This window comes from Salvia hispanica, chromosome 1 (assembly GCF_023119035.1).
Source record: "Salvia hispanica cultivar TCC Black 2014 chromosome 1, UniMelb_Shisp_WGS_1.0, whole genome shotgun sequence".
Classification (NCBI taxonomy): Eukaryota; Viridiplantae; Streptophyta; class Magnoliopsida; order Lamiales; family Lamiaceae; genus Salvia; species Salvia hispanica.
The window spans coordinates 5,688,231-5,700,490 of NC_062965.1; the positions used below are offsets into that span (position 1 = coordinate 5,688,231).

Genomic DNA, 12,260 nt, shown 5'->3' on the forward strand with positions numbered 1-12,260 from the left:
TTAATTGGAGAATGGATACTATATTAGATAGTGTGTATTGTGAGTGCAGAAATGAGAAATCACATGTGATATCTTGATAAAAAAAATAAAATCTGTCTAAAATCAATAAAGAAATAAGTACATACTAATTACTTAAAATGGCATAATGCACTAGTACACTTCTGCGAATCACATGGAGCTCTATAAGTCTTCCAATGACTAGTGGTATTATGATAAAAGTTGAAATAGGCACCCTAGTCAATTAGGCTAAAGCATCCTTCAATCATAGTTTTAATTAAAAATAGTCAAATAATACTCTATTCGTCCCACTTTAAGAGTTTCAGTAGTTGGTGAAAAAAATATAGTGGAATATGAGTCACACATTTTATATTAGTTTTATAATAAAATATGAGTGGAAAAAGTTTAATAAAAAATAAGGTCTAATATAATTTATGGAATATTTCAATCGAGATTCCTAAAATGGGACACTAAAAAATGATAAATCGGGATTTCTAAAGTGGGAACGAGGGAGTAATTGAAAATCAAAAGATGGCCCTCGATTAAGATGGCCATCAATTCCCCCTGCTTGAATTTAAAATAATGAATTTAATTCTATCTCTCAAAATCACAAACGAGAGATCTGAAACGACAAATGATTTAGAAACTGTGAGGAAATAAAATTAAATTTAACAGCTCCTCTCTTTCCGTAGCTACTGCCCCAATTTCCCATTTTACCCCTCTCACGAGCTAAACAGCTCCAGCAATAGCGTCGGTAGACGGCGGCAACCCAATATTGGATTTTTCCCAAATTTCCATTTTCATTTATCAATTCATTTTTCAATCCAGAACGAGTATTAACCACTTACTACGCCATGATAAGCACCAAAAGGGGTTCCACAGGATAAAAAGCAAAAAACTTCTCAACCCCTCCAGCCTTCAATTATTTCAAAAAGAGAGATAATTGAAGCACACCGTGAATGATCACTGCCTTTTTAAACCTCAATTCTTGAAAAAGTTTCGATCTTGACAAGCTTTCCCCAATGGACATGAAGGTCAAATTGGTTTTCTGGCTTCTCTTCATGCTGGCCGCGCCGGGCCTGGGCTCCGCCGCGCGCCGCCGGAATCTCGAGGTTAAGCGCCACCTCAGCCGCCTGAACAAGCCTCCTGTCAAGTCCATCAAGGTATTCTTGCATGTCTCTTGTGTGTTTTGTGTGTGTGTGTGTGAAAAAGCTGACAGGAAAATGCCCTTCTTTTTTAAGTAGAGCCCAGATGGTGATATCATAGACTGCATCCCTATATCTCACCAACCAGCTTTCGATCATCCCCATTTCAAGAATCACACAATTCAGGTATTCTTCTTCAATTTGTTTCTCTTTTCTCTAAATCTTGAATGTTGTGTTTTATGGTGGGAGTGGTTGAATTGTGGCAGATGATGCCTAGTTATCACCCGGAAGGGCTGTACAGAGACGGCAAGAAAGTGGGGAAGGGAGAAAGTGGGATAGCTCAGCTGTGGCACAAGAGTGGGAGGTGTGCACATGGCACGATTCCGGTGAGGAGAACAAGAGAAGAGGATTTGTTGAGAGCAAGCTCAATCCAATCATTTGGGAAGAAGAAGCACAAAACCATTCCTACACCACCAACTTATGCCAAGCCTCAGCCTGATCTTATTAACCAAAATGGGCATCAGGTAAAAGGAATTTCATCTACCTTTTCAAATTTTCAAATTGGGTTCTTGAAAAGGTGGGACTTTGGAATAAAAGGGGAGTCTTTTTATGACTGCTTTACTTTGTGCTCACTGTTTCAAGATTTTTAAATTTTTTTGTTGATTGTTTTGAATGTTGTAATGTTTGGAGCTCTTTAGCATGCCATAGCATATGTTGAAGGAGATCAATACTATGGAGCAAAGGCTACCATAAATGTGTGGGATCCTAAAATTCAACAATCAAATGAATTCAGCTTGTCACAGCTTTGGCTTCTGGGAGGCTCTTTTGCCTCAGATCTCAACAGCATTGAGGCTGGCTGGCAGGTGAATCTTGTCTACATTCATTCAGCTTATGACTATACAAATGATCTTTTCGACTAATTGTGATGATTTGGGTGGAATTTTTTATTAGGTTAGTCCAGATTTATATGGAGATAACAACACAAGACTCTTCACCTACTGGACTGTAAGCCATCTAAATTCTAATGAAGTTAGTTACATTAGTTTACCCTTATCTTGATTCTTGAATATTGTTGAAATGTCAAATTGTAGAGTGATGCTTATCAAGCCACGGGGTGCTACAACTTGCTGTGTTCGGGTTTTATTCAAATCAACAATCAAATAGCGATGGGGGCCAGCATCTATCCCCTCTCGAGCTACCGGGGTTCCCAATATGATATCAGCATACTTGTTTGGAAGGTATAAAAAATGGGCCCTGCTTCCAACTCTATGATTAACAATAGAAAGATAATGCTACTCCGATGGCAGTTAGTGGATAATATATTATGCAACAGATAGACAAGTTTCATTCAGATCTTGGATATATTATACTACTTGGAATCTCTGACATTATTACATGCTTTTCTCTGTTCTGTTCTCTAACATATATTTCATCATGTTCAGGATGGCACACACTTTTTGAGCATATATTTGAGTGTAGACAGCTTTCTACTCATTTGTCATTTTTTATTTGTTTAGACCTGTGGAAAGTCATGCTGTAAATTCTTTCTTGCTATAGAATAAGGGGTAAAAGACAAATTATCTGTTTATGTTGTTGATTTACGTTCGTTGTAATTCCTTTTAGGACCCGAAGGAAGGGAACTGGTGGATGCAATTTGGGAACGACTACGTGCTGGGATACTGGCCAGCGTTTCTGTTTTCGTACTTATCAGACAGTGCTTCTATGGTCGAATGGGGAGGCGAGGTGGTGAACTCAGAGTCAGACGGGCAACACACGACCACACAGATGGGCAGTGGCCATTTCCCCGATGAGGGATTTGGTAAGTCGAGTTATGTGAGAAATATTCAGGTTGTAGACGAGTCGAACAACTTGAGGGCTCCTAAAGACATTGGAACTTTCACGGAGCAGTCGAGCTGCTACGATATTCAGCTTGGCAGGAGTGGTGAATGGGGTGAGTACTTCTACTTTGGGGGACCTGGTAGGAACTCCAACTGCCAGTGAATATGAAGAGAAAAATACATATATATTGAATTGGTTTTCCTTCTTGCAAAACCTTTATTTTAGGATTGTATTCCCCAAAATAGAAAATAAGTTTATTTTGGGGGAAGTTGTTTGTAGTTCAAACATTTATCTGCATGTCAATTATTATTCATTGATGTACCTATGTCAATTAAGATAGGGAGTGGTGATGTAAGTTTCTTAATTGAAGGAAACATGCATCTTATCTATTTTATTTTGAATTTAGAGAATTTTATGCAACTTTCTTCATTAAAATAATGAATACACCAACTAACTTCAGAGTTCATTCTCAACATCTCACCCAAAAATACACAAATAATTTAGGATAAACTAGTAGGTTTTAAAACCACAATCTTTCACAGTCATGAAATCGTCACTCCCCCACTACTGCACGGTGTTACACATGCCCGGATTCTTGATACACCAGAGTGGCTGAATAGGCTCGGCATTAATCCCCCTTGTGACCATCCTATACCGCCACTCGTTAAGGCGGTCCACGGCCTCCGCAGACCTCTTCTTCCCGGAACTGTCCCGGTTCCCCGACCACAGCGTCTCTGCCACGGCCGAAGCTCTAGGCCAGATCCTCTGATCCATGACGGTAGGATCCGCCTGCTCCGACCACAGCGCCACCTCCCCGCCTATAACCAGCTCCGCCTCTGCGGGGCTCAGTCCATACGTTATATCGTAGTTGTAAATGAGCTGCCACGACTTGAACGGGCCACACCACGACCCGCCATCCGTCTGGTTGAAACTAGGCGGCTGATCATACTCGCTGTTGTTTCCGACAAAGTCGCCATGGCCGCAGTCCAAGTAGTAGAAATCCGAGGACGAGACGATGGCACGGTAGCCGGCGGAGACAATCCTCTTGGTGTTATCTGGTCCATTGTTCCACGTCTGAAGAATCACGTGCTGCGTTGGAAGCAACGAGGGGTCTACGCTGACCGTGGCGTCAAGCAACACATCCTCCCAATAAACCACGGTGCGGTTTAGAGAGAGGATGTAAGGCAGGGTTGAGTTGATGAAGGTAGAGAGGATCTGGCTGAGCGTTCCGTTTTTGGAGAGGTATGACTGAATGGAAGGGTCGAGTTTCCAACAGTTTGGAGTGACCTCATCGGCCCCGGCATGGAAGAATTGGTCCGGAAACATGGAGGCGACGTCGTGGACTACGTTTTGTACCACTTGGTAGGTCTTCAGGTGCAATGGGTTGAGTTGGCCGGTTCCTGGCTCGGCTGCGTACCTGTCGTCCCAGCTGGCTCCTGCAGGCCACCAGAATACATCGGCGCATGTGATGATTTCCGGGTAGGCTTTGGCCCATGATCCCGTGTGCGCTGCAACAAAACCAACGCACGAATAGAGATTAATTTTGGTGGACAGGATAAAGTACTAAAAAAAGACTAAACAACTAAGCTGTGAACGACACGAGTTTTAATACTATAAATAAAACGCACTTCTAATTTTGGTTAACTACGCAAAATGGAAAAGCAAGACTATTTTACAAAAATCTAAAGTAAATGAGACGAGTTTTAATACAAAATCGATAAACTAACCAGGCATATCGATTTCCGGCACAACTCTAACGCCGCGCTCCAGCCCGAACTCCACCACTCTTTTCACATCATCCACCGTGTACACCATACCCTCGCCGTACGCTCCTTTCTCCGCCATCTCCGGCTCCGACGGCAGCACCAGCGGGAACGAGTGCGAGTCGGTAACATGCCAATGGAAAACGTTCAATTTGTTCATGCTCATCGCCGCAATCAGCCGCAGCAGATCCTCCACTCCGTAGTAGTTCCGCGCGGTGTCGAGCATGATCCCCCTGTGCATAAACAGTGGTACGTCCGAAATGTACAACCCGCACCCCACCCTCAGCGACGGACTACCGTACACCAGCTGCGACAGCGTCTCCAGCCCCCGCATCGCGCCCCACGCGGTCGCCGCCGCCAGCGCCGCCGCGCTGCCGTCGTCGGGGATGGTGAGGGAGTAGGATTCGTTGACGCCGTGCGCGAGCGGGGCGGAGGCATCGGAGATCGTTATCGTGAGCGCGGCGAGCGGAGGAGACGATGTCAGGTTGAGATTCGGGGTTACGAGGGGGCGGTGGTGCTCGGTGAGGATCAGGCTGAGGTAGCGGCGGACGGCGGGGGTGAGGTGGGGGTGGGGCGGGGCGGAGATGGTGAAGTTGGGGGAGAGCGCGATTGCCTGTGGGCGGGGCCACAGGAAGGTGGTGGGCTTGGGCCACACGTTGATTGGGAAATCGACGGCTGAGATTTGTGGAATGGGAATCAATATTGTGGAGATGAGAATCAGGGATAAGTGGTGAGAAAATGAGGGGTAAGTGATGTGATCCATATTTGGATGTTAGTAAAATTGAATTGTGCTATGATATTTTTGAGAATGATTTGGACCATGTAATGGGGCTACTTATATGTAGTGTTTGTGTTTATTTAATCGTTGTTGTAGAGTCATGTGGATTATAATTAAATGAAATTGAAGAGTTTTATGTCCATTTGTATTTACTTGGCTGAGAGGTCGATTTTAAATACTAGTCAATCATGAATTGTGTAGTTCAAAGGGTATTCTTTATTTTTATGAGTTATACACTTATACTAGTAGTATATGTTCAATCCCCATCCCCATTCTCCCAACTAGATCATACCAAGTTGCAATTGAATTTCGGCTTTTTATAACTACACCAATAATTTGATAACTCAATGAAATTATGAGATAGTAACATTAAAGAGTCACAAGCTAGATTGTACGTATAACTAATGTCAATTTTTGACATAGTCACATAACTATCAATTACTCCAAGTTAGTTGAGACGTTTTTTGGACATAAGATTAAAATTGATGTTTAAAGATTAAAGTGGAAAAATAATAAAATATGAGAGAGAAAGAAAAAGTAAAATACTCGATAGGATAAAGTTTTTGCCAAAAAAATAAAACAACCCATACCAACCACTTTTAGCCGGTCCGAATAATAATATGGCTAACTATCTAAGGATGGAGAGAATATTATTTTTCAAAAGATCAAGTGTAAAATTATAATACTCCTATATAGAAACTAAAATCATAGTTAAATATGCAAAATACTTGATAGGTAATTCTCTTTTTTTTTTTCACAGTTGAAGAGGTAAATCTAGCTCGAATGTCGAATGATATGTAACAGCATAATTTTACTATATAAAGCATTTGGTTGTATTATTGTATAAAGTTTATAGACTAAATGAAATTTCTATCTTTATAGTTATTTTTAGTTATTTTAGGGTGAGTTCTATTATTTGGACTCTAACAATTGTTGTTTTTATTGAGAAGAATGGCGACTCTGAGTGTATGTTACTAAATGTATAATAATAAATTTAGGTTGTATAACGGTAAACTCGAAGTTAAGACCTTAACATCGGACATTAATCATATATCATTAATTCAACCCATACTACATTTCTTCACATGAGTAGTAAAATATTAATATTAACTAAGTGGAAAGAAAAAAATATCATGCTGTACTATTACTTTGTCCGCTTGTGATTTGGAGCTTTGGGATTGTCTACAGAATTTCAGCATTAAAATTTTTAACTGCATTCATTATCATACATTAGAGCCTTTGAACCTTGATACTAAGGTCATAATCATTTTTTATTTATTTATTTTCAAAAGTAAGCTCATGCATAGTCATTAGTTTAACTTTAAGCATGTCAGTTACGGACAAATCAGCGTTATTAATAGAGTATATAGTAAACTAAAAACTAACTTTTCCGTTATAATTTAATATGGCCGGCACTGCAGGCATAGTAGTCTTCGAAGTTTTAGCCGTCAAATATGATACTATATTATAGTAATAACTAACAAATGTATCATCCTAAGTCATATATAGACTCAGAGGTAACTTAAAAATTAAATCAAGATTATTTCAGTGAGATGTTGACAATTGTATTACTCAAAAAATGGCTTCATTGTATATTTTAATTCCTTGTATCGGCTCTTTATAGGGTGAAATAAATTTACTAATTAAAGTAAATTAGATGAGATTATAATAATATAAACTATTAGCCCTGCTTCATTTGGATAGTGATCCGAGACATTTTTTTTCCGTGAGACGTGACAATAAAGGAATCATTATCAAGCCATTTCTATTTCTTTTTTCCGTAATTTGTTCTCATTGTTAATCTGAGAAGCGTAGTCTAATTTTATTGTAGAGAAATGTAGTAGGAGTATTAGAATTTCTTAATAATAACTACTTAACAGTTTTTAAATTCTGACTCTTTTAAATTAATCAAGTAAGGTATAGCTAAATGTCAAAATTATCTCATGCTTAATTACTTGACGAGATCTCTCGTCTGAGTTGAGTCGCAAATGCGAACCGACGTTGAAAATAGTTATAACGAACCTTCACTTTAAAAAAAGTTGCAAATCTGGCAAATTGCCAGAATTCATTTTTCAAAAACTTGCAAATGTGACACAGTGACAAAATTTCAACTTTTTTTTTCTTTTTGATTGGCAAATGAACATATTTTTTAACAGTCGCGTCACAGTGGACTCGAACCCGTGACTTTTGGTCCGAGAAATTTCAAACTTTGATAAGAGGAGGTGCGGTGCTGGTGCCGAATTGAGAATTTGTAACTTTGAATAAAATGGTAGTACAAGTTATTTTGAGCTTGGAGCTTTGTGTCGCTCGCAATATTATCCATCTTTTTAAGATCCATTTTTGCATTTTATATAAATCGGTCTAAAGGTAGAGCCAACAAAAAAACTATAAATTAAATATATTTGATTATTTGAAATATAAATCTATTGTTACGGGACATAGGATAATATAAAACTAATTTGCGTAAAATTGTTCAGAAATAAGAACTCGACCCATTAAGTCGAAATATAGGCCCAAAAAAAAGACATTTGGTATGCAAGTAAATTTAGCAATCCGAGATATGGGCCATCACATAAAATCAGATCCATTTATGGATTTAAATAGTGTCTATACAATATATAATTGGGGAGTTTTGAGGATATTTTGAGAAATAAGTGGAATTTTGAGGGTATTTAGGTAAATCATTTATAATTTAATTGTAATCATTTTTAAAGGGTTATTACTGTATTACACTATGCTATACGATCAAGTGGATTTCAGATCATATTCACCACTATACTCATTTTAAAATTTTAACAATTTCAATGCACATCCCTCTCCATCAAAGAAGACCCCACGAAGAAAGGGCAAAACCCCAAGCTGAATCTCGATTCCTTAAAAAACAAGAACCAAAACTTCACCTTCATATTCAGTTTAAAAGATGCTCAATGCTGAGGCCAACAAGAAGGCCAACATTGTCCACAACAGCAACGCCAAGAAAGGGAACCACGAATTGTTACTTCAGATCATGTTCACCACCATATTCAGTTTAAAATGTTAACAATTTCATTGCACATCACGACCTTCGGTCCAAGAAAGCAAAAATTGCAATTAAGCGAAATCTCCAAAACCTATTCACAGAGAACGATCACCAGCATTCAGCTTCAACAAGTAATGAAAGAAAACACGTGAACCAATCGTCAACACAACAAAAATTCAGAAAACACGAACAATCGATCACATAAAATAAATAAAATCAAGTGAAACGAATCAGTAAATCACAATTTTCACAGGAAAAAAAAAACTCACGATTCAGAATTCTAATGAAGACAGTAACCACATGTATTTTGTTTATCAATTTAAAATTTAACACAAATTTGAAATCCATAATTATAGGGATGGAATTTAACTAATTAATTTTATTTCTCTATAATTAATCTATGACCATGGTGTTAAATTTAATTAATTATTATAATCTATTCCGAATAAAATTAACCACATGGTATTTTGTTTGTGAATTTAAAATTTAACACAAATTTGAATTCTATAATTATAGGGATAGAATTTAACTAATTTATTTTGTTTCCCTATAATTAATCCATGACCATGGTGTTAAATTTAATTAATTATTATAATATATTTCAAATAAAAGTACTCATACGATTAATGCAAGTGGAACAAATTTGAATTCCATCATTGTAGAGATAGAATTTAACTAATTTATTTTATTTTCCTATAAATAATCCATGAATATGGTATTAAATTTATTTAATTATCACATGTTAATTATCACACCGTTAATTAATCATGTTGATAGTATAATAGTAGCATCTAAATGTTCAAATGCCAAGAGTTGATGCTCTACACTTGTTTTCATATTGATGGGAAGAAAGATCTCAAGTATATAGTCGTTGTTACCATTATACATAGATCTTATTCTGATGGCTAGGCCTGTCAAAATAGATACCGGGTATTGGATACCCAATATCCAAACCCAAAAAATCGAGTAACTGGATACCCAAAATCCGAAAAATCGAGTTTCGGATCGGGATCGGGTATTGAGAATTTGGATTTTTCGGATAGCGGATAATCCGATACCCGATCGGGTATACCCGAATTATCCGATTTTAATATATAATGTATTTTTTTTATTTTTAAATATGAGCCGACTGTTCATATTACTAATCATATTTTAAATAATTAAATATTAGATATTAGCCGACTGTTCATATAACTAATCATATACTTATATAATTAAATATTAGGATTAATGACTATTACTGAGTCTGAGTTACTGCACATACACGCCTCCTTTTCCTCTCCTGCTCTCCCTCCGTCGCCGCCGCCGCCGCCTCCTCCTCCCCCAGCGCCGGCTGCAACATCTCTCCCTTCTCCTGCTCTCTTGCCTGCGCTGCAGGCCATACTGCCCAGCCACTGCCATCCACCGCCGCCACCTTCTACCTCCGTAGCTCGTCCATCAGTGAAGGTAAAACTTTATTTTGTTATGTTAATGAGTTAGATTATGTTAATGGCTTGGATTATTGTCTAGTAATCAATAATATATTATATTGAGTCAAGGTATTCGGCATACGATCACGAAAATTAGATTACATAACTTGCATCTTAATTTAAATAGTAAATAGTTGTTGCATATTAGGAACTCTATACTCTGAATATGTACATTAATTGTTAACTAAAAACAGTTGCTTAAAAATTCAAAGTCATTCAAGCTTCTGAAATAGTAATTCTTATTGTTAATGTTATTGTGTCATATCATTGCCTATTACTTTTAATGTAAATACTTAGCATATTAATGATTGTGACTTGGCAACAATATATATAATTATACATGGAGAGTTAGAGACATTATTGGAAGATGTACATTTTATGTTTAGTGTCGTTTTATTATGTGTATTTAAATACGAGTATAACTTTTCCATACTATTCTATAATTGTAGGATGTCTAAAAGACCAAGTGGAAGCGCACCTATCATATCTAAGCCTATGGACACACAACAAGATAGCAATATCAACATGATTCTAAATGACCAAGATTTAGAAGATGTGTCCATATTAAAGGATATGGAAATGGAAGAGAACAATGTAGATGCCGGTGTTGATCAATCACGCAAAAAGAAGAAAAAAATTGAGATAAAGAAGGAGCCAAGATCCCTTCTTTGGAAGGATTATGATAGAGTGAAGGTTATGGCAGGCAATCCTCCTATTAAAGTGGTGAAAGGAAAGTGCAAAAGATGTGACGTTCTAATTGCAGCTGACCCGCGCTGGTGTGGAACTAATGGTTTAAAAAACCATACCATTGCTTGTTTGAAGAAGAAGGCACAAGAGGACGACAACAATAAAGGACAAACTATGTTGAACTATGTCGAAGATGCAAATGGTGGCAATTCATCTTTGACTAGTTGGAAGTTTGACCAAAAGGAGGGTAGACTTTCACTTTGCGAGATGATCATCCTCGATGAGCAACCATTCAGGATGGTGGAGTACGTGGGTTTTAGAAGATTCTGTCAAACTAATTGTCCACAACTTCAACTTCCTTCAAGACAAACAATAAGAACCGATTGTGTGAAGTTGTTCCTTGAGCGCAAACAAGGTTTGGCTAGATATTTCAAGAGAGAGGGCATGGGCAGAGTTTCTATCACCAGTGACTGTTGGACGGGTGGGAATAACTCAAATTACATTTGTGTTACTGCACACTTTATTGACAAGGAGTGGAGATTGCATAAGAGGATAATCAGTTTTGCCTTGATTGAAAGTCATAAGGGGGCAGACATTGGTGAATCTATAATCACAACGTTGAAGGAGTGGGGATTGACATCTCTCTTGTGTTGCACTATGGACAATGCAATTCTAAATGATGGAGCTATTGAAGATGTCAAGTCTTACTTGAACAAGTTTAATACCAATGTTTTGGATGATAAGTACTTTCACATGCGTTGTGCGGGTCACATTCTTAACATAGTTGTTCAATTTGGTTTGGAAGAAATTGACACGTCAATACGCCGAGTTAGGGAGGCCGTCAAGTGGATCACAACTTCATCACAAAGAAGTTCACAATGTGCTAAGGTGGTGAATATTCTTGCGGACATGATTGATTCGAAGAAGGCATTATGCTTAGATGTCCCCACTCGCTGGAACTCTACTTATTTGATGCTTCAGTCTGCCATACCTTATGAAGAGACATTTCAGCTCTATAGTCAGATGTATCCATCTTATAGAAAAGATTTGAGTCAAAAGAAGCACAATGATGAATTCATTGGATTGCTTGAAAAACATGACTGGATCTGTGTGAAGAAGATGATTGAATACTTACGGAAGTTCTACGAGTTGACTGTCCTCATGTCTGGCACCAAATATCCAACTTCACACATTTTTTTTGCTGAAATGTCTGATATTTTTTATCTCATTTCAACATTGGAGATTAGTGAAGATCATGACATAAAATTGATGGCCATGAAGATGAGATAAATACTTAATTTTTTTCATTGACCACAGGTTAGTACTCCCTCCGTCCCATTAAAGATGACCCACTTTTCTTTTTGGTTTGTCCCAACCAAGATGACCTATTACTTAAAATGGAAACCCTTTTATCTCTACTTTATCCCCTCTCTCTTACTTTACTCTCTCCATTTAACACGCAAAATAAAGTTGCATAAAATCCCGTGCCGCCCAAGAAATGGGTCATCTTCCTTGGGACGGAGGGAGTAATACATTACATCTTATTAAATACAATTATTCAAT

At 37.9% G+C, this 12,260-nt stretch overlaps 2 protein-coding genes across 2 annotated transcripts; one reads left to right on the forward strand and one right to left on the reverse strand.

Annotated features, from left to right (window-relative positions):
- The first annotated feature begins 817 nt into the window (after positions 1 to 817).
- LOC125207920 lies at positions 818 to 3,391 on the forward strand. The gene is made up of 7 exons (XM_048107444.1): positions 818 to 1,160; positions 1,242 to 1,328; positions 1,409 to 1,666; positions 1,841 to 2,005; positions 2,094 to 2,147; positions 2,234 to 2,380; positions 2,766 to 3,391. Exons 1-7 carry the CDS (start codon positions 1,020 to 1,022, stop codon positions 3,141 to 3,143), a joined length of 1,230 nt encoding a protein of 409 aa, XP_047963401.1. The 5' UTR covers positions 818 to 1,019; the 3' UTR covers positions 3,144 to 3,391.
- A 32-nt stretch (positions 3,392 to 3,423) lies between these two features.
- LOC125207914 (beta-hexosaminidase 2) lies at positions 3,424 to 5,644 on the reverse strand. Its single transcript, XM_048107431.1, has 2 exons — positions 4,709 to 5,644; positions 3,424 to 4,489 (listed from the first exon to the last, which is right to left on the reverse strand). The coding sequence occupies exons 1-2, from the start codon at positions 5,505 to 5,507 to the stop codon at positions 3,546 to 3,548; spliced, it is 1,743 nt and encodes a 580-aa protein (XP_047963388.1). The 5' UTR covers positions 5,508 to 5,644; the 3' UTR covers positions 3,424 to 3,545.
- Positions 5,645 to 12,260: the final 6,616 nt, after the last annotated feature.